The sequence below is a fragment of the Peromyscus eremicus genome, chromosome 2, assembly GCF_949786415.1.
Source record: "Peromyscus eremicus chromosome 2, PerEre_H2_v1, whole genome shotgun sequence".
NCBI lineage: Eukaryota > Metazoa > Chordata > Mammalia > Rodentia > Cricetidae > Peromyscus > Peromyscus eremicus.
The window spans coordinates 161,114,410-161,135,313 of NC_081417.1; the positions used below are offsets into that span (position 1 = coordinate 161,114,410).

At 57.2% G+C, this 20,904-nt stretch overlaps 2 protein-coding genes across 11 annotated transcripts in view; one reads left to right on the plus strand and one right to left on the minus strand.

Moving 5' to 3' along the window:
• Chd5 (chromodomain helicase DNA binding protein 5) overlaps positions 1–16,822 on the plus strand; it is a 51,828-nt gene extending 35,006 nt beyond the window's left edge. For 3 of the 10 annotated variants that reach the window (XM_059255470.1, XM_059255471.1, XM_059255473.1), the window contains exons 21-41: positions 1,138–1,255; positions 1,851–1,975; positions 2,875–3,106; positions 3,316–3,426; positions 3,681–3,853; positions 4,472–4,655; positions 5,795–5,887; positions 6,053–6,141; positions 6,342–6,475; positions 6,867–7,011; positions 7,355–7,514; positions 8,038–8,117; positions 8,352–8,484; positions 9,785–9,862; positions 10,379–10,516; positions 10,750–10,858; positions 11,369–11,501; positions 11,783–11,978; positions 12,746–12,909; positions 13,032–13,146; positions 13,911–16,822. In XM_059255470.1, the coding sequence (XP_059111453.1) occupies positions 1,138–1,255; positions 1,851–1,975; positions 2,875–3,106; positions 3,316–3,426; positions 3,681–3,853; positions 4,472–4,655; positions 5,795–5,887; positions 6,053–6,141; positions 6,342–6,475; positions 6,867–7,011; positions 7,355–7,514; positions 8,038–8,117; positions 8,352–8,484; positions 9,785–9,862; positions 10,379–10,516; positions 10,750–10,858; positions 11,369–11,501; positions 11,783–11,978; positions 12,746–12,909; positions 13,032–13,146; positions 13,911–14,104 (2,904 nt within the window). In that variant the 3' untranslated portion in view covers positions 14,105–16,822. Of the gene's footprint in view, positions 1–1,137; positions 1,256–1,850; positions 1,976–2,874; positions 3,107–3,315; positions 3,427–3,680; positions 3,854–4,471; positions 4,656–5,794; positions 5,888–6,052; positions 6,142–6,341; positions 6,476–6,866; positions 7,012–7,354; positions 7,515–8,037; positions 8,118–8,351; positions 8,485–9,784; positions 9,863–10,378; positions 10,517–10,749; positions 10,859–11,368; positions 11,502–11,782; positions 11,979–12,745; positions 12,910–13,031; positions 13,147–13,256; positions 13,311–13,910 lie in introns of all 10 variants that reach the window. The other 7 variants (XM_059255474.1, XM_059255475.1, XM_059255472.1 and 4 more) reach the window with 7 other exon arrangements.
• A 983-nt stretch (positions 16,823–17,805) lies between these two features.
• Positions 17,806–20,904, minus strand: part of Kcnab2 (potassium voltage-gated channel subfamily A regulatory beta subunit 2) — a 36,307-nt gene continuing 33,208 nt past the window's right edge. The window contains exon 11 of the mRNA XM_059255929.1: positions 17,806–20,255. Within this exon, the coding sequence (XP_059111912.1) occupies positions 20,166–20,255 (90 nt within the window). The 3' untranslated portion in view covers positions 17,806–20,165. The remainder of the gene's footprint in view (positions 20,256–20,904) is intronic.

The following is a 20,904-nucleotide window of genomic DNA, read 5'->3' on the forward strand; positions in this document are numbered from 1 at the left end:
GCTGGAGAGACGGCTCAGCGGTGGAGAGAGCCTGCTGCCCCTGCAGAGGACTGGGGTTTGGTCACCAGCACCCACGACATGCAGCTTGCCACCTCCCATAAGACCATTTCCAGGGTATCAGACGTCCTCTTCTGGTCTCTGCAGGCACCTGTGTGCATGTGCACACACCCACACATGGACCCACATATATGTGTGCATGTGCACATACACACGTGTACACACATACATGTACATAAAAAAAACAAACAAAAATACAGAGGAGTTTAGACACTGAAAGAGAACACTTTGTAAGACTTGATAAATAAACTCTCACCATTGAAAAAACACTGATGACCTGGAACCCGAGGCTGAGGAATTTCCCAGCATGCATCAGAAACATGAGAAAGCGTGGAGGATGTCTGAGAAGGCACTGCCAGGAACTGCAGAGAAAGCACCAGGAAATTGTGGAAGTCGTATTTGTAGACTCAGAGAGTCTCAGTGGTCTCAGATCTGCAGTGCTCCATGAAAGACTAAGCAGGGTCCGAATCAATAGGCCAGCCCCTGGACACCAGCTAGGGAAAACAACTCAGCCTCAGACCTTTGGAGGAGGGATGATCAACCCTCAGACTTATCAATAACAGCAGGTGGTGAGGCAGTGTCCGAATCCCCATGCTTTGAAGGAGGGTGTCTGCTGGTAGTTTCATATAATTGAACTATCTAAAGACAGGAGGGACCAGACAGGACTCTGGGAGCTCCGAGGGGCTGCCTCGTGGGAGGTAACATTGGGAATATAACATAAAGGAGGTGACATTGGAGCTCTCTAGGCAGTAAGGGGCCCGTGTATGTCAGGAGTCATGTGGTTGGGAGTAGGTATGGGGAGAAGGGGGCATCCGGCTTGCAGGGTGTTGAATGCCAGCAGAGGGGCTGGGGCTGTCTTTTGGGGAGGTGGGAGTGAACCAGAGGCTTGTGCCTGAGGCTATGTATGGGGTCTGCTCTGGAGAGTAGATGGTGGGTGAGAGGTGAGGTTGGGGGCTGCGTTCTTTTTAGGAAGCCTGCTTTGGCCATGTCCTCCAGCTCTGGAACTCTCCTCTTACCCATGGTGGGGTCCTGGCTTGGTGGCAGTCACTCATGAATCTATTTTTTTTTTTTTTTTGGTAGATGACCAAGATGTTGGACCTCTTGGAGGACTTCCTGGAGTATGAGGGCTACAAGTATGAGCGGATTGATGGGGGCATCACTGGGGGCCTCCGGCAAGAGGCCATCGACAGATTCAATGGTACCCATCCCTCTCAAGGGACCCCGTGTCTCTGGGGGTCTTAGTCTGACCATCCAGTTAAGTGCTTCCCAAGCTGATTTGCACACCAGTTCTTAGGCCACAACTGTTTTCCCTTGTTATTATTTTCTTAAGGTCTTACTATATAGCTCAGACTCATCTCTAGCTCACCATCCTCCTGCCTCAGTCTCCCACGGCTGGGGTTACATGTGTACCACCATGCCAGACACTTTTTACTGTCTGTTGGGTTCTGAGGAGACTCAGCAGACAAGCTCTCTAAGCAGCAGTAGAGATGGACAAGAAGGCAGAGTGGGAGGGAAAGGCCACTTGCCGCAAACTGCCTGGCTCTTGTGGTTGACGGCCACCTGGGCCTTGAAAGTTGGCTTCCTTCTCATTCTGGCTCCCTCCAGCTTGGCCAGCGCCCAGCATCAGCAGGGTTGTGGGAGCCCAGCAGACGATGTGGCTGCTCCTCTGGGGTTGCAGCCTGTCCTCTGCCAGGGGACCTTTGCTCTGGTGCCTGCCCTCCTCTGTGCTGTCTCCCTGACCCCTGCCCAGCTGTGCCCACTAACTCACCTGTGCCCATTGGCCTCTTTCTCAGCTCCTGGGGCCCAGCAGTTCTGCTTCCTGCTCTCGACCCGGGCCGGTGGCCTGGGCATCAATCTGGCCACAGCAGACACAGTCATCATCTACGACTCGGACTGGAACCCTCACAATGACATCCAGGTCCGTGTCTCACCCCTTGTGCCCTCAGCACCTCTACCCTTCCTCCCCTCCGTACGCCTTCACATCCCTGGCACTGTGCCCCTGGTGTGGAACCTCCCCCTAAAAGGGGGCCCTGGGAGGTGAAGGGAGGAGGGGCAGGGGAGGTGTTCAAGATGCACAGCAACTTGAATGACAGTCTTGATCTGTCCGGTTTTGGAGGGGATAGGAATACAGGGAGCCTGCCGGACATAGGGGAGAGGGGGAAATGGAGGGAACAGACGGGCTGACAGGGAAGGATGGAGAGAGAGCAGGGGTGTAGGAATAGCCACCTGATGCTCTCCAGCCACCTCACTCTGGGGCAGGACATGACACACTGTGACAGTTTGGGGTGCACACACACACACACACACGCACACTTGTGTGTCATATACTCTGCCACACCAGGGCCGTATCGTATAGAGACACAGTGGAGGCCCAGGCATATCCTCCAGGGCAGTTCCCAGGCCTTGCTGCCCTCAAAGGTTGCTGCGTTTCCACACATGGCTTTTCTGTCCCATGATCACTCACACACAATGAGATGTAGCCCACCTTCCCCTGATCCAGCACTGGAGTCCCAGGAAGCTTCATTTCCATCAAGCCTGCAGGTCACTGTTCCTGGACACACCTTTGTATGCCTGGAGTCACACCTACATCCACACGCCGGGCATATTTTTACTCCAAACCAAACTGGCCACAGGCCACAGTGCTGCTGGACACTGAAGTGTGCCCAGATGCACTGCTCTCCCCACAGTGCACCTCCCTGTGTGGTCAGGCTGCCCCTTGCATGACCACGGGCTTCCCCTACGGTCCTCCTCGGTGCACCTAGCTGTGGCCTGGAGCCCCGAGTCAAGCCCTGGGTGCTGAGCTGCAGTCTCCCCCAGGCCTTCAGCCGCGCTCACCGCATCGGGCAGAACAAGAAGGTGATGATCTACCGCTTCGTGACCCGGGCCTCTGTGGAGGAGCGCATCACTCAGGTGGCCAAGCGCAAGATGATGCTCACACATTTGGTGGTGCGGCCCGGCCTGGGCTCCAAGTCAGGCTCCATGACCAAGCAGGAGCTGGATGACATCCTTAAGTTCGGCACAGAGGAGCTCTTCAAGGATGATGTGGAGGGTGGGTCTCCCTTCTGTGGGAGTGTGATGGGGGCTTGAGGTAACCCTGTTTGAGGAATACCCATTCAGGACCCCAGGGTCCCTGTCTTCTTCTCTAATCCAGCTTGGGACACCCCCAGAGTGAGTTAGGGTTGCATCTCTGCTTGCTGCCCACCAACCCTGCAGTTCCTCAGTGCCCTGGCCCAGTGTCTCCCCTCTTCTGCTTTTCAGGCATGATGTCCCAGGGCCAGAGGCCTGCCACACCCATCCCCGATGTACAGTCCTCCAAGGGTGGATCTCTGGCTGCCAGTGCGAAGAAAAAGCATGGCAGCACCCCACCAGGTAGGGCCCACCTGAGTCACCCACAGCCTTTTGTCTAGTCAGGTGGCTGCTCCCGGACCAGAGGAGGGCCTCTGCTGCCCATGGCTCCACTATTGGCTATGGGTGGGTGGGGAGGAATGTCACACCTGCCCGGGTTCTGGTGTAGCTTCCTCGCCTGGTCACCAACCTTCTCACCCAGTAGGAGGGCCACCTTGGCAGTGACCCTGAGGTTGGACCTGGGCACCTACATCTGTGTTCACCTGCTCGCCCCTCAGGTGACAACAAGGATGTGGAAGACAGCAGCGTGATCCACTATGACGATGCGGCCATATCCAAGCTGCTGGACCGGAACCAGGATGCCACAGATGACACGGAGCTACAAAACATGAATGAGTACCTGAGCTCCTTCAAGGTGGCACAGTATGTGGTCCGCGAGGAAGATGGCGTGGTAAGGCCAGAGTGCCACACTGCCCCTGGCAGCCCCACCCTGCGCTCCCCCACCCTCCAGCCACACCATGCCTCTGTCTTGTCCTGTTCTAGAACATGCCACCTCATCTCCCTCGGGTGTCTTGAAAGGCCCAGTTGCCGCCACAGCTCCTAGTCTGTCCCATTGGCTCCAGCCACCCTCCTTGCAAACCTGGACATTGGTTATAGTTCCCTTTAAAACCATGAACCAGCTGGGCAATGGCCTTTAACCCCAGCACTCAGGAGGCAGAAGCAGGTGGCTCTCTGAGTTTGAGGCCAGCCTGGGCTACAGAATGAGTTCCAGGACAGGCTGGGCTACACAGAGAAACCCTGTCTCAAAAACCAAAACCAAAACCAACCAAACAACAACAAAACAAAACGAAAAACAAATATAAAACCATGAACCCTGAGGGCAGTGTCGGAAACCAGAGTTTCCCACCAAGGCCAGGATGTCATGTGGAGTGAGTGACAGTGGCAGGGAGGAGACCAGCTTGAGCTGGAGCGATCAGGGAGGGCTTTCTGCAGTAGGTCTGTGAAGGTGGGTGAGGTGTGGCAGAAGCACCTGGGTGTGCCCAGCCCTCCCCCACATCTACGTCCCCAGGAGGAGGTGGAGCGGGAGGTGATTAAGCAGGAGGAGAATGTGGACCCTGACTACTGGGAGAAGCTGCTGCGTCACCACTATGAGCAGCAGCAGGAGGACTTGGCCCGCAACCTGGGCAAGGGCAAACGTATCCGCAAGCAAGTCAACTACAACGATGCCTCCCAGGAGGACCAGGGTGCGTGTGGTGAGCAGGGGCACTCCCACACAGGGGCTGTAGGGTGTGTGAGCAGGGGCACTCCCACACAGGGGCTGTAGCAGGTGGGTGTGAGCAGGGGCACTCCCACACAGGGGCTGTAGGGTATGTGTGAGCAGGGGCACTCCCACACACGGGCTGTAGGGTATGTGTGAGCAGGGGCACTCCCACACACGGGCTGTAGGGTGTGTGTGAGCAGGGGCACTCCCACACGGGCTGTAGCAGGTGGGTGTGAGCAGGGGCACTCCCACACAGGGGCTGTAGCAGGTAGGTGTGAGCAGGGGCACTCCCACACAGGGGCTGTAGGGTGTGTGTGAGCAGGGGCACTCCCACACAGGGGCTGTAGCAGGTGTGTGTGAGCAGGGGCACTCCCACACAGGGGCTGTAGCAGGTGGGTGTGAGCAGGGGCACTCCCACACAGGGGCTGTAGCAGGTGGGTGTGAGCAGGGGCACTCCCACACAGGGGCTGTAGCAGGTGTGTGTGAGCAGGGGCACTCCCACACAGGGGCTGTAGCAGGTAGGTGTGAGCAGGGGCACTCCCACACAGGGGCTGTAGCAGGTAGGTGTGAGCAGGGGCACTCCCACACAGGGGCTGTAGGGTGTGTGTGAGCAGGGGCACTCCCACACAGGGGCTGTAGCAGGTGTGTGTGTGTGAGCAGGGGCACTCCCACACAGGGGCTGTAGCAGGTGTGTGTGTGTGAGCAGGGGCACTCCCACACAGGGGCTGTAGCAGGTGTGTGTGTGTGAGCAGGGGCACTCCCACACAGGGGCTGTAGCAGGTGTGTGTGTGTGAGCAGGGGCACTCCCACACAGGGGCTGTAGCAGGTGTGTGTGAGCAGGGGCACTCCCACACAGGCTGTAGCAGGTGTGTGACAGATGCTGCACTGTGGAAGAGTGGCAGTGGGCATCAAGGCTTCTGGGAGAAGGGGAGCTGCAGGGAGGTGTGGGTTTGGGGACAAGATGGCTATCAGTCCGGTGGTTTCAGGCAAGTGTTGGAGTGTGGGCAAGCCTCCACAAGTCTTCCTGAGTGCAGTCACCTTTGGCCCTTGTCATTGTCATGGCTGTGACGGGGCTGGGGAGGGGCTCGGCCTGGCCCTGGGTGCACAGGCCCCTCTGCTGACTCTGTGCAGAGTGGCAAGACGAGCTTTCGGACAACCAGTCTGAGTATTCCATCGGCTCCGAGGATGAGGACGAGGACTTTGAGGAGAGACCCGAAGGGCAGAGTGAGTATTAGTGTAGGTGACCTGGGCTGTTAGAGTGGGTGGGGAGTGATGGCAGGTGAGGCTGGGCTGGGTGCCCCGAGGGAGCTGCGGGAGGTCGTCCAGAGGGTCTTGCTGTCCTGAGTATGCTGCACATCAGCCTGAGGGTCTGTGTGGGCTGTTTTCCAGGTGGAAGACGACAATCTAGGAGGCAGTTGAAGAGTGACAGGGACAAGCCCCTGCCGCCTCTTCTGGCTCGAGTTGGGGGCAACATTGAGGTGGGGTCTGCCTGTTCCCGATCCCTCCCAGCCCTACCCCCCCCCCCCCCATGGAGGAACTGAGGGTTTTCCCTGGCTCCCGGCTCATGCCGGCGAAGCTGAGAGGGACCCTCTGGGTTCAGGGCCCCCTTGCTTTCCTTCCCTACCCCACAGTTCTGTCCATCTAACCTGAGATCACTCCCCTTCTCCACCCTGGCCAGGTGCTGGGCTTCAATGCCAGACAGAGGAAGGCTTTTCTGAATGCCATCATGCGCTGGGGCATGCCCCCCCAGGATGCCTTCAATTCCCACTGGCTGGTGCGGGACCTCCGTGGGAAGAGTGAGAAGGAATTTAGGTAAAACGTCCAAATGAGGTGGTGGTCCAGGAAGGTGTGGCCTCCTATCCCTGTGGAGTGGGTCCTCCAGTGGATAGTGCTTGCTCCCTCCTGGTCAGAAGTGCCCGGAGAGTTCATGGCTATCAGATCTTTGGGTGTGGTATATTGGGCAGGGCTGATTTATAGAAAACACTGGCCAGCAGTCCCCTGCCCAAACTCTGGGAGAGTGAGGTTGGGCCACCCAGGGCCAAGAGCATCTGGGGTGGGTCCCCTGTCAGGGAGGCTCTTCTGCCTTTCTGGGTGCCTGGCCCCAGCAGGCACGCTGTGGTGGATGGAGGCTTCCATCCAAGAGGTCCCCGGGGGTCCTGCCAGCCTTCCCTCACCCCCTGAGCCCCAGTACTCCCCACCCCAGAGCCTATGTGTCCCTCTTCATGCGGCACCTGTGTGAGCCGGGGGCAGACGGTGCCGAGACCTTCGCAGATGGTGTACCCCGGGAGGGCCTGTCCAGGCAGCACGTGCTCACGCGCATTGGGGTCATGTCGCTGGTTAGGAAGAAGGTGGGTGAGTAAGCCTCTACTAGCCCTCTGGCTGGCACGTGGCCCTAGCACTGCCTCTGACGGGGTCAGCTGCCAGAGCCAAATGCCTGGCTCAGGTCACACAGCTACCCAGGTCTGAGACGGACCAGAGGGACTGACTGTGTAGGAGCCTTACAGGGTGAGGGTAGGCGGGATGAGGCCAGGAGGGTGAGTTCTAGGGAGAGGGGCCCCTGACAGCAGTTACAGAACGGCGTCTGTCCCAGCTAGCCGTGGGCAGAGCAGCACCCAAGCCTGCCACGTTCCGTCTTGTGGGCGGTCTCTGAGTCGTCCTCTCTGTCCTCTCCGCTGTCCTCCTGCTGCCCAGGTTCAGGAGTTTGAGCATGTCAACGGGAAGTACAGCACCCCTGACCTGGTCCCTGAGGGACCAGAGGGCAAGAAGCCCTGTGAGGTGATCTCCTCGGATCCCAACACACCCGTGCCTGCCAGCCCTGCACAGCTCCCTCCAGCCCCGCTGGGGCTGCCAGGTCTGGGCCTAGGGAGGGCCTGGGAGAGCTCTTGGGTCATGGGAGGTGGACCAAGTCCTCTGTGCAACCCACAGTGTGAGGGTTCCCCCACCCCGCAGCCTCTTGTCGGAGGCTTTTTCCTTTTGGCAACAGCCTTGAGGTTTTACTCCACGCATGCCATGCAATCTGCTTTTCTGAAGCATGGGCTAGTGGCTCCTGCTGAACTCACTGGATATTTCCATCACCCTGACAAGAAAACCAGCCCTGGTCACACCCTCCTCCCCCTGCTTCTGGAGGGCAATTGCGATGGTGTCAGGCTTCCTCCATCCTGACAGTGCCCACTGTGGCCTCACCAGGCCCAAGGGCCTACAGGGGTCTGAGTTGGAGACCTGGCCTGGAGCCCTGCTCACACTGCTGAGATTGTCTCCCGCTGTGGAGCACCACAAGGCCAGGCCTCCTCCTCTCAGCTGACATGCCCCGCCCTGCCCTGCTCCTTGGCCCTGTCTAAGCCCACCTGTCTCACCGCTTTCCCTTTATATTGCAGACAAAATGGAAGCCCAGCTGGGCTACATGGACGAGAAGGAGTCGGGCGTGCAGAAGTCAAAGAAGCCCCAGGAAATCCAGGTATAAAAGTTGATGGTGGCTGGGCCCTGTGGAGGATGTGGGTGGAGCTTGGTCTGGCCCAGCTGGGTAGAAGCCAGGCCTTCCTGGCTCCCAGCTCCAGTCTCTGGGTCTAGGGTGACCAGGCGGGGAACAAGTGGGGGCGTTGGGATTGAAGGCTCCCAGCCCAGTGCATATTCCCTGCCCTGCATCCCTGCTGAGGCTCAGGTCCTGCAGCCCCCTAGCCTGTCCTTCTAGGCCCTGCCAACTGCCCTGGACAGAGTGGAGGCTGAGGACAAACATCAGAGCTCAGACAGCAAGGACAGAGCTCGAGAGGAGAGGATGGAGGAGGTGGAGAAGGCCCAGGGCTCTCCGGAGCAGCCACTGAAAGGTAGGGCTTCCTCAGCCCAGCACATGACCCCTGCAGCCCTGGGCAGGTCGGCGGACCGCACTCCAGTCTGTTTACCCTGCCTGGATGCTAGCGGTGTCCTACTACCTGGTGTTGGGAAGGGCAAGGGGTCAGGTCTATACAAGACTTTGACCCTGTCATGGAGACTTGGGGGCTCTTGGGGTATGATTACAGGGTTCCAACTCACTTGGAATCTTGTTTGAAAATACAAGTCCATCTGGATACTGTCAAACTTGCTTCTGGCTTAACATGGCCGGAGTCTGTAAATGCCTTGTCTGGATTGGAAAAAGGCGGTTGGGTGTGAGGTTCTTAATACACACTTCAGATCATTAGGTAGAGCTTGTTAATTATACTGCTAAGGTTTTGTGTTAATATCCTCATTGGTATGTGCTATGATCAGCCACTTCTTGAGAGACTCACTGGGTCAAAGCCTCACTGTGACTGCAGGGTCAGTACCGCACCAGGTTGTGTTGTTAGGTGAATATTTGTTTCGGTGTTTAGTATTTTTCTGCCGAGGGACAGGTGGATCTCTGTGAGTTCAAGGCCAGCCTGGTCTACAGAGTGATTTCTAGGATCGCCAGGGCTACATAGTAAAACCCTGTCTCGAGAAAAACAAACAAAAACGAGTATTTTTCTTCCAAAAAAGCTTCTAGTAGTTCTAGTAGTCTGCAGTAATTACCATCCCTCGTGATAGATTTGGGAGACACCCAGCCTCGGTCTGTAAAGTGCTCGCTGTGTGAGTGTGCTGACCTGAGTTGATTTCCATCACCCATGCAGAGCAAAGCAAAGACAGAAAACACCAGTAAACAAAACAACAGAAACAGAAACAAAACCCAACCCCAACCAACCCTCCACCACACCCAACCAAACTCCAAACACAGCACATGTGGGCAACCCCAGTGCTAGATGGAGACAGGAGGAACCCTGGGGCTTGCTGGCCAGTCCTCCCAAATCCACGTGTAATGAGGCTCTGTCTCAGGAGATAAGGTGATGGTAATTAAGGACGACGCAAATCATCAACCTCTGGCCTTCACATGCGCATGCACGTGCCCCTTTCCACATGCACACACACAGACTCACGTACACACACTTGTTTTGGCGGACATGTGTTGATTACTTTGGTTTTATGTGTTTGGTAGACCTGGATTGAAGGTGGTGCTTTGTGGGGAGAGGCCAGCCCTACCTCCCAGGGAGCGTTCTAGGCTGTGCCTCTTGCACCCCGAGTAGCACTTCTGATGGATAGGAGACCCCTCTCTGCCCACGAGCCCCCCTTGTTCTGCAGAGGAAGTGCTGCCAGACAAGGAGCCGATCCCAGACAAGCTGGAGCCAAGCCCGAGTCACAGCAGCGATTTCAGGCCGGGTAGGGGCTTTTTCCTGTGCCTGCCTTATGCCTCCTGGTCAGTCCCCCAGGTGCAGACCCCAGGCCCTGGTAGGAGACAGTGGACAGGGGCCTGGACTTGCAAGTTCCTCCTATCAGGGCGGCTCTTTTTCCAGGGGACAGACTCATCCCACTTCTCTTACCCCTCCTGTCACCCCAGTCACCCAGAGAGGGAAAGAGCTGGTCACAGACATTTGTGGCTCAGCTTTGCGCACTAGAGCTCTAGAGCAGCCACCTTGTGGTCAGAGCCCTCAGGCATCCATTGTCTCTGAACTTTTCTGAGGTGGTTGTGGTGTGGTGGGGGAGGGGCGCTAGGGCCTGGAACCTGCTCAGGATGGAAAGAGGGCCCCTTTCCTTTTTAAGTCCTTCTGTACAGTGAGCGCGTGGAGGACAGGCATGTTCCACTTGTCTTTGGGGCTCCCAGTGCATGGCAGGGAGAGGCTTTGGGATAATGCCTTCTGGAGAGACGGTGACCGTGGCCTGTCACCTCTCCACTAGATGACTCCAAGGTTGAGGAGAAGGATCCCACGGAGACACAGCAAAATGGTGACAGAGAGGAAGACGAGGAGGGGAAGAAAGAAGACAAAAATGGGAAATTCAAGTTCATGTTCAACATTGCAGATGGCGGCTTCACAGGTACCCAGGTGGAACCCTAGGCAGGGACCGGGCTGGGGGTCCCACTTCCCAGGAGCCTGCGCAGATGGCAGCTTCATGCTGGGGTACGAATGGTTGGTACAGTCTGTTGTTCCCCTCTGAGCAATGCTGGAGCAATGCACCTCCGAGGCTGGGCGGTGGCCGGTGCTGAACAAGCCTGTGTGCACGCCGGGGCGGGGACCTTACGTTCCGCTCACTTTGACTTCTTTCTTCAGAACTGCACACGCTGTGGCAGAATGAGGAACGGGCCGCTGTGTCCTCGGGAAAAATCTATGAAATCTGGCACCGCCGTCACGACTACTGGCTGCTGGCGGGCATCGTGACGTATCCTTGGTCAGTCGCTCTGGGGTGACTCTGGTCTGTCTGGTCCTCAGGGGACCACAGGCTCTAGGGAGGACCTTCCCTTCATCTCCCAGCTTCTGGTGATTGCCTATAACCTTGAGACTCCGTGGCCGGTCTCTGTGTTCTATCATGTTCTGTCGTCTGTCCTTCTGTCTGTCTTCCCCCAATCAACCTTCCCAACACAGTCATTGGGATTTAGCCCCCCCTCATCTAGTCTGAACCCTTCCTGATCGCATCTGGGGAAGGGCCACATTCTTGGGCTTCAGGGATTGGGACTTGGATGTGTCTATCTGGGGTGCTGGGATAGAGTCAGCACCAGGAGGCCTCAGTGCCCTGCTTGGCGCCTGTCATCCCCAGCATGCTTATCTTCCAGATGTCTAACTTGCCTGGGGCACACAGACAGCAAGCTGGGACCCTGGTTACTCCCACCTCACCCCTACTGTCAAGCCCCTCATTCCTGTGGCCAGCTTTGCCCTTAACTGTACCCCTCAGACATGGCTATGCCCGCTGGCAGGACATTCAGAATGACCCGCGGTACATGATCCTCAACGAGCCCTTTAAGTCTGAGATCCACAAGGGCAACTACTTGGAAATGAAGAACAAGTTTTTGGCCCGCAGGTTCAAGGTAGGCCTTTGAAGGTGTTACCTCCCCACCCATCCCTGTACCTAAACCTGGGCCAGGCTCTCCTCTGAAGATTCAGTCAACCCACCCACGCTGGCAAGGCCCCAGTGTGTGAGCATCTCCCACTGCCCAGGGGATGGGATTGGAGAACTTAGTTTGTGGAAGATTCCCAGGGCCAGAAGATCAGGCTAGGAGGGAAGTAGGAGGCCAGCCCGGAGCCTCAGCATTGGTGGGCGCTGGTGGGAGGAGGAGGGGCCAGGCCAGTGCCCTCCCTTCCCGCCCAGCTGCTGGAGCAGGCACTGGTGATCGAGGAACAGCTCCGGAGGGCTGCGTACCTCAACATGACCCAGGACCCCAACCACCCAGCCATGGCGCTCAACGCTCGCCTGGCGGAGGTGGAGTGCCTTGCTGAGAGCCACCAGCACCTGTCCAAGGAGTCCCTTGCCGGGAACAAGCCTGCCAACGCTGTCCTGCACAAGGGTGAGTGAGCCCCGCTCCTCACCTCCGGTGGTGCAGCCCATAGCCCCCATCCTGCCCAAGGAGCATGCTCGGCCTCAAGTGGAGGAGCTGACAGGACAGATGCCCAGAGGGTGAGGCCTCTGGGGGCAGAGGGGTACAGTTCTGTTCTAGTACCTCATTTCACAGAAATGCCAACAAAGAGGGCGCAGGCTGCGGTAGGTAGCACAGAGGTAATGAGATCGGAGGACTCACCAACGCTCACTGTCCTGTGCAGGGATGAGCAAGTCCTTTGCCTGGAGGAATGCATCTTAAGTGTCTCCATCTTGGAGTTTAGGAAGGGGAACAGTTTGCCCAAGGTCTACTTTGAATCTTACTCCAGACCTCTGCTTTTCTGGTCTGAGGGCTCCAGAGTGGAAAGGGTATTACTAACACGGCTCACACAGGAAGGTCTGGTCCATGCTCTGTCCCCACTGGCAGCAAAGGTGTGTGGGCCTAGTGGTCTAGTGGCAGATGGGGTTGCTGGCCACCCAGAGAGGGAATCCAGCGAGTGTCTGGAGCTCTTTTCTGCCAGGAGGGACCCCTGGAGGAGTTTTCTTGCAAACCCTGTTTCTCCAGTTGGCAATCCTAGGCTTCCCAGGATTTGAAGAGCCTGGTGAGGGATGCCCCATGGTGTCCACTTTTGGGAGTGTGCTGTGACGTATGTAAAGGGCACCTTCCTGGCCACAACCTGTATGGCAGCTGTGGAGGGCAGAGCAAGCCCTCCATTCTTAGGCCCTCCCACCCTGCAGTCCTGAACCAGCTGGAGGAACTGCTGAGTGACATGAAGGCGGATGTGACTCGCCTGCCCTCCATGTTGTCACGCATTCCCCCGGTGGCTGCCCGTCTGCAGATGTCCGAACGCAGCATCCTGAGTCGCCTAACCAACCGTGCTGGTGACCCCACCATCCAGCAGGTCAGGTTTGGCCTGCGCACTGCATCGTGGGCCTGAGTCCCCCTGTTGTATGGGTGGGTGCCCCTGGGTGGGGGCTGGGTGATGTTCTGGTTGTCACCTGTAAAGCTGGTCCTTGCCTCCAGGGCGCTTTCGGCTCCTCTCAGATGTACAACAGCAGCTTTGGGCCCAACTTCCGGGGCCCTGGACCGGGAGGGATTGTCAACTACAACCAGATGCCCCTGGGGCCCTATGTGACTGGTAGGTCCCCACCCGCTTCCGGGCAGCATGCACACAGTGCCCCTCTGGGGCCCAGCCTGCCCGTTGCTGGGGATGCCAGGCAAGCCCATGCTCTGATCTCTTCTCGGCAGACATCTAGTCGTCCTCATGACTTCCTCCCGTTGCAGCGCTCCTTTCCAGCTGAGGTGAGGGGCTTGCTGGCCACACTGCTGTCCCACGCCCTCCAGTTTGCCCCGTCCGAGCACTTGGTTCATGCGCCTGAGCCTTGGAGTCTTTGTTTCTCGTAGCTGGTCATGGCTGTGTCTGTGTGTGTATTCATGTGGACATCTGTATGTGCACATACATGTGTTCTTAGCCATGTGGCAGAGGTCACTGCTCTCAGCCTGGAACCCTGTCCTGCATGATGGTTGGCCCATGGACAGTTGCTGCTTGTCTTATACCCTCATTCTCTGTTCAGGACCAGGGGGAGGGAGTACCGAGGGGTTGAGTGTCTTAATGGCTTTGGGAGTGGAGACGGGGAGTTCAGAGAGGTCACCAGTCCTGATGGCCTTCTCCAAGTGCTATCTGTCCCTGTAAGGTAGATGCAAGGCCAGAGGCCCTGGATGAACTTCCATGCAGAGCCTACTGGGTGCTGAGACTCCAGTAATTGGAGTGCAGCTCACATCTAGCCCAAAGGCCTGTAACTAGGGGATCTTGATACCAGGATTCCCTGTGATCATAACTGTGACCACACCTATGGATACCTGGCCACCCAAATGTGTAACCCACTGGTTTACCTTTTGCAGCCGGGCCACCTGCCCAATCCCCACGGGAGAGAAAAGCTACAGCCCTTTTAGGAGTTGGTGCCGCGTTGGGACACAAAAGGGAAACGAAGCAATTCTATCACACCGAGGACAAGGCCCAGCCTGGCTGCACAAGAGCCCAGAAGTGCCACCTCATCATAGTTGAAGTGTTCTTCCGCACTGCATCCCACCCGTAGCCACGCCAGGCAAGGCCCTGGCACCTTTTCCAGAGTGACTGACTTAGAGGAAATTCCATTTACCTGTACTTTTTTTGCACTTTCCTACCGAAGATTCGAACGTGTTTGTCTTGATAAAAAGTTGGATGACGTGTGGAAGATTCAGACTCACAACACTCCTGTCTGTCACCCGGCTCCAGACCTCAAGGGAAGTTCTCTGGAGGCCTTTGGTGCTGCTCTGTGGACTCACTCCAGCTGGGGAGATGCAGCATCCTGTGTTCTGGAAGCCCTTAGTATGTCCCCTGCCCGTGTCTGCTCCTGTGTGACTGCCCTTCTGCACTGGCCCCCTGCCTGCTCGGGACCCTAGTGTTGGAGGCGATCAGGTCTGGGGAGTGGCTGCCTAGCCTGGTGATGCCCAGGTAGGGGGTTTCTATCTCCTTCCTGCCAGGGTTGGGGACCACCAGGCACATTTCATCTCCTGGCAGGGGTACCTATCCCAAAGGCTCTGGAATCTCTTGTTTCCAGTGGACATGTGGAGGCCCCAGCAATGTGTGGCAAGTGGAAGGGTTGCCTCACAAGGTGGGACAGACCTAGACCTGGGCCAGAGGCCCTACAGGGGCTTCTGGACATTTGCTGTTTGCAGGAGTATGGTGTAGGCAGGTAGGAGCTGGTGCCCCAGGAAAGAGGGTCATGTTTGTTGGGTGGCTCTGGGAGACTTGTCCCACTCACCCTGGCACAGACTTCCCTGAGCCCAACATCCTGGGCCACAGATGTCAAGGAGCTGGACTTACCTCTGTTGTCTTGGTCCTAGAGAGGCCTTGACCAGGGCAACTGCTGCATGAATAGGGGCCACAGTGGCCCTTGCTGGTTCTCAGAGGGTGTGGAGAGAGCTGTGCTTGGAGGCGGGACTGGACCTGATGGCTTCTTTAGATCCTTCCTAGCTGGAGCCTCCAAGGCTTCTGGCCTTATTTCCTGCAGGGGTGCCTTGGAGTGCCAGGGCTATCTCCCCATGTCAGTGTGGGCATGCCAACTTGTCTTGCTCCACCCTAGTCTGTGGCACCATGTAAGGCTCCATGCTGGGGTAGGGGTGAGGTGGACCTGCCAGGCTCTCGGCCTGTGTCTGACCTTCTCGCTGGCCCTGGCTCAACCTGGAGACTTCCAAGCCCTTGCCTTGGTGCATCCCAGGCAGGTGCCCTGGGGTTCAGTAAACCCTGAAGATGAGGAAGGAGCTTCTGGGGAGAAGCCCATTGAGTCTGAGGTCAGGGAGCTTGGAGGGGCTCAGACTCTCCTCCCTGGGAAAGGAGTGAGGGAAACTCAGTGTCCCTGGGCCCACCAAGATGGGGGCGGGTCTCCATGGCTTGTCTTAAGGACACTTTGGCAGTTGCCCAGCCTTTACTTAGCCCAGATGTGCACATCTGTAACATAGTTCCTCCTCTGAACCCCTGGAGGGCTGGACCCCCATGGCTTCTTCCATTGTGACACTTTGACACTTCAGTCTTTTCAAATCTCAAGGCCAGTGGACTGGCCAGACACTGTGGGTAGGCAGAGGGGGGACTCTGGTCATAGACTGAGCATACCATAGAGCTCCAGGATGTGTATCATGGTGGCTGACCCCCATTCTCTAAGAAGGGCTGTCCCCTGCATGGGAGTGGCTGCCATAAGCTTGTTCCCTAACCCAGAGTCCCTGTGCTAATCCCACTGGGCAAGACAGTCAGCCCTGCTGGCCTCATTTGGAACTGTGCCCCAAGTGACAGACCCTGGGACAGATCAGGGCCTGTGACTCTGGCTCTATTTCAAGGGTTCACCCCTTCCCTGGTGACGTCTCCCAGGAGTCTTGCTCTGTCCCTCAGCTCTGCTTCTTCCTAGGTCATACCCACCCACCTTGGCCTTTTCCTCTGCACAGCCTCCTTGACCTGAGCCCCCTACTGGCCTGGGAAGGTCTATGTTCCCTGTGACCAGCACTTGGGTGGCTTTGGAGGGTAGTCTGCCCAGGCAGCTGGGGAGAGGGAAAGGTCCTTCAGGGGTGCTCTTATCTTGGCCCATCAGCTGTCTCCTGCCAGAGAGTGACAGGGCAGAGGGGCATCTTGAGGCTGCTGAGAGGATTGGGGTCCTCATGCCCAAGCTGTCAGAGCCGCAGTGACGTAACGTTTCCAGACACTTGGCTTCCCTTCACTCTGCTGGATGTCTGTGGAAGGTGCGGGGTGGCTCTCAGGTGACATAGAGAACTGGGGTCAGAGCTGTGACATCTGAGGGCACCCCCTCACACGCTCCTGCTGTGAAGTGCCTCCTCTGCTTCCTGTACCCCAGGGCCACCTGTGAGCCGGGGCTCCCCTCCCCCACCCTCTGGGTGCTCCCAAATCCATATAGGTTGATGGGCTCCGTGACACCTGCAACCAGTCTCCTAAGTCTTGAGATCCTGCAGGGGGCATGCTGAGGGTGGGCCAGAGGGCCGGACATCTTTGTAGAGTGGGCAAGTATTGATGCTTGGAGCTTCTAGTGTGTGCCAAGGAAGGCGGTCGGGAGCCTAGACTGACCCTCCCTCTACCTTTCACTGTCTTGACCTGCCTACAAGGGTGGATGGCCACCCCCAAGGCGCTCCTGCGCAGAGCACAGCATGGAGGAGGAAGCCAACCTGCCCGATTTATATACCAGGAAGTTTACAGGTTGTGGTGCGTCAGCCCAAAGTCGTCGGCGTCCTGTTTATGGATATTTTCCCTCTTAATTTTCAGATTTTTTTTTTTAAACAAAGTATTTTTTTAGGTGCGATAACCCGGAAAGGGCCTGTTGGGTGTGTGTGTATATGTCCTGAACTCTCCACATAGCCACATAGGAACCAGAGCCCAGCTCAGAGGCAGCTCCTCCACTCGGCCTGGAGAGGAGGGAGGGCCCCTGCTGCCTGCCAGGGTCAAACTAGACTCTACAGAGAGTCCTCTTCCTGCCCAGGCCAGGCTGGCATCTGTCCCGCCGCTGCCCCATTCAGCACACCCTGGTGAAGCAGGAGTAGGCACTTGGGGCTAGCTGGAGCCTCTCAGCAGGGGCCCCAGGGGCACATATCCCAGCTCCTCTGAAGACTGTCCCGGGGGAGGCTGGACGGGCTAGCCAATTGTTATCTTCACTCGTACTCTGTGTGTATGTTTTGGTTTCTGTGTTTTAATAAACCCTTTGGGAAGGGATGGAATCATTGTAGTTCTTAGCCTCGCTGGTTTAGAACAGGGATGTGGCGAGTAGCTGGGGAGATGAGGATTTGCACCCATGGCTCAGGGCTCACAAGGAAGGCGGGAAGACCCCAAATAGCAGTATGCTGGAGGATGCACCTCCTACCGCCACCTTCAGACACACTGGAGCGACCCATGTGCTTCCTTCCCCAAACCCATCAACCTGAGACCAGCAGCCAGCTGGTCCCTAAGGGCATGGCGCTTCCCAGCCATCAGCCCCGAGTCTTTGGAGGTGTCAGCAGAGATGTGTGTGTGGTGGGGGGAGATACCGTATCTCCCAAAGGCCTCAGAGACGTCATCTGGGAGAGGCGACGTCATCTGGGAGAGGCGAGGGTGGATCTTTTGACCAGCCCATCCCCTCTCTCTGCCCTGTACTTGGGCCCTTACTTTGTCCTCAGTTATAGAGTCCAGTTTAGGGGTGGGGGACCCAAGACCTCATCCCTGCAGTTGGCGGCTTTGCGCTCCCCTGATGCCGTCTCTGAGGAAATGAGAGGACTGAAGCATGGAGACGGAAGGGCTCGGGTTTTATTTGTCATTCCATAAATACGGGCTGCACCTTGGAGAGTCTGTCAGGAAGCTGGAGGCGCTTGCGGTCGGCCTGGTGGGGTGCAATTAGCAAGGAGCCGCGCTCATTAAAAAACGGGTAGAGAAAGCACATTATGTACATGATGGATGAGAACAGGGCACACAGGTGCCCTGCCGAGCCTCAGGACCTTGGGTCTGGGGTGAGCAACAGCAGGGCTCCATGCGTCAGATCCCTCAAACAGCCCCCTCCTGCACCAGGCCCGGCTGGCTGTGCTTCAAGGGGAGAAGGTGCTGGAGGCTGGCTGGGACTGACCAGTAGGCAGCTGGGGCCAGAGGAAGGGGAGATCTGTGGCCATGGAGGAAGGAGCTGGCCTTAGACCCTTCAAGGACCAGGGGCAAGCTCCCCCTTAATAAGCTGCCTGCACAGGTCTTTGGTGGTCTCCTAAGACCATCTTACCCAAACCCCTCCATGGAGGCGAGTGACCCTGTCCTTAAGCAAAGCCCCAACTCCTCAGAAGGAAGAAAACATCTCAAACACGTGGTTAAAATGTCATCCCGAAGGCTGCCTGCATCTAGGGCTCATGTAGCCCGGTTCACCATGCAGCCTGTCTTCCTGTCTCTTTTGAAGGAGCTTAGCTCTGAGGTGTGGCTGTGGGCATCCCTGCTGCCTGGTCCATGTAGCAAGCAGGGCCAAGGCCAGCTGCATATACAGGGCTGGCTAGTTCCTGCTGGGCCACTGCAGGGCCCTGTCCTGGAAGCAGGCTCCTCTAGCCAGGTATGGAGGTTTCAGAGCCTAGTGGCTTCCATCCCCACACCCACAGGGCTGCTTCTGAGGTCTCAGGGCTTGGGGCTATGAGCAGTGGTGAAGGTCTGAGAGCCCAGGGTCTGCAGGGGGTATTACGTGTGAGAGAGGAAGCTTCCCACCCTGCCTGCCTTTCTTCCTGTCTCTTCCATCCATCCCCACCATGTCCAAGCTTCTGCCCAGCTCTGGTTGGACAACAGCTGGTGAGGAGCGGCAGGGAGGAGGCTTGGAACAGCAGCTACAGAAGAGAAGCCGGATGCTGTGCCTCCAGGGTACATGCCTGGGAACTGGCCCCTGCCTGTCCAGGGCAGGAGGCTTGGGTCTTCTAGGGAGCTAGCTGGCACACATGGGTAGGACCCTGTCCCCAAAGCATCACAGGACCATGGGACTGGGCCTCCAGGCAGCATGCATTGCTCAAACCTGCAGGCTACCTGGCACCACCATCCGCCTAGCTCCCACTGCTAAGGGGCTGCCTGTCCTGTCCTTTCCCCCTCTCCCCATCCTTCCTAGGCCAGCACGATGGTATGCGGCAGAGAATGAGTAGTCTTGGCCATCTTTTCAGGGAGAGGTCCCTGGGGATCTTTTCTTGGGGTCTGTTCCTGGAGTTCTGTTCCCCCAGTCCCTTAGCCTGCAGCAATAGGAACCCCGGGGAGCTCCCTCACTGAAAAGCTTACGTGCCTTTTCTGTGCAGAGCCCAAGACACAAGCCCTCTGCTCCAGTACAGCAGAGGTATTAGAGGAAGGTCTGAGAGGAATACGGTCTTGTGAGCACGGGCCCAGTCTGCAGCCACCTGCCTGTGGTGTGGCCAGATGCCACGCTTGTCTACAGCTCTTGACAGAGGGGCATACTCCAGTGGGCTCCATCCAAGCCTGCTGGGCTTCCCTGCTGTGGGACTCAGCAGATGCATGTAGGGTGGAAGACGCTGGGAAAGCCAGCTGGGATCCTTGCCCCTGCCAGCAAGGGTAAGGGTGGGGGCCAAGGGCCAGCTAGGTAGGTATAATCCCAGCCAAGGCCCACTGGGCATGTGGGACGTGTCAAGGTCTGGGAAGATTGAGACCCCAGGCTAGCCTCGGACAAAGTGCCTGGTGTCCATGGAAAGAGGGAGGCCCTGCCCTAACAACCAGGATCTGGAAGAAGAAGGGGTGCTGGGAAGTGGCAGACCCCTCTTCAGAGGCAGGGGTTCTTGGCAGAGAGGCCAGCCCTGCCTGCTCCAAGGATTAGATCTCCACTTGGCCATGACTTCTGGAATCTCCACGGAGGGCCATGGCTGGGGGCAAATGTTCCTTCTTGAAAAATAAACAGAGGCAGAATGTCTCCCCTAATCAATGCCATCTCCTGGCACCCATCAGGTAGTATCCAGTGAAGAAGCGGTAGGTGGCATCTGGCGGTGACTTTGGAGATCCTTTCCTGGTAACGTCTGGGCATAGTGTTTTCCCCTGGGATACGAACCACACTCTGCATTTGGCTTTGAAACAGCAGAAGCGAGCGAACAGAGACGAGGAGGGGACTGGAAACTGTCCGAGCAGGTGGTGGGGGTAACTTAGGATCTATAGTCCTTTTTGCTGTAGGGTTTATTGCCCAGAATGCTATCGATCTCGTGGACGATGGAAGACGACAATTTTGGAAGGACCTGCATGCAAGAATAAGAGTCTAGCCTGGCCAGAAGGAAAGGTGGGTGACTTCCCAGTGTCTCACGGCTCTTACTCCATGCTATTTGCCGACCAGCTCCACTGGCCTCATCCTTTCACCCACCTGGAATCCAGCCTTGGCTCCCATCATTAAGTCCTACCAAATCTTTTGTCCTGACCTTGGCCTCCACCCACACCAAGCCTTCTAAAAGCTCAGCTGGGGCCTGCCCTGCTCCATGTCAAACCTCCAGGGCTTGATCTCACCCATGTCCCTGTAGGCATGCAACTCCAGGGTCTGCCTCTCTGCTCCAGCCCTCTGACCTCCTGTTCCCCAAAAGGTTCTTTGCTGAGTGGCTGCATAACCCCCTTGGACCCTTTGTGTGTCCTTGAGTTTGTTTCAAAACCCCCTTCTTTACAAGGCCTCCTGGGTCTTGAATGCCTCTGCCCCTGCATTTCAGCATCCATGCCTAACTCTGGCCTCTCCTCACAGTGGTTGGCTGCCTTAGGACACTCAAGTCTTACAGTGTTTCTCTCTGTTCCCGTGAGGCACACTCTGAAGGAGCAGGGCTCTCTGCCATTGCATGCCCCATGCTCCTGGTGCTCAGTGAAGCCGTCTATCCAGGAAGGCTGGCGGTACCTGAGCCCACCACC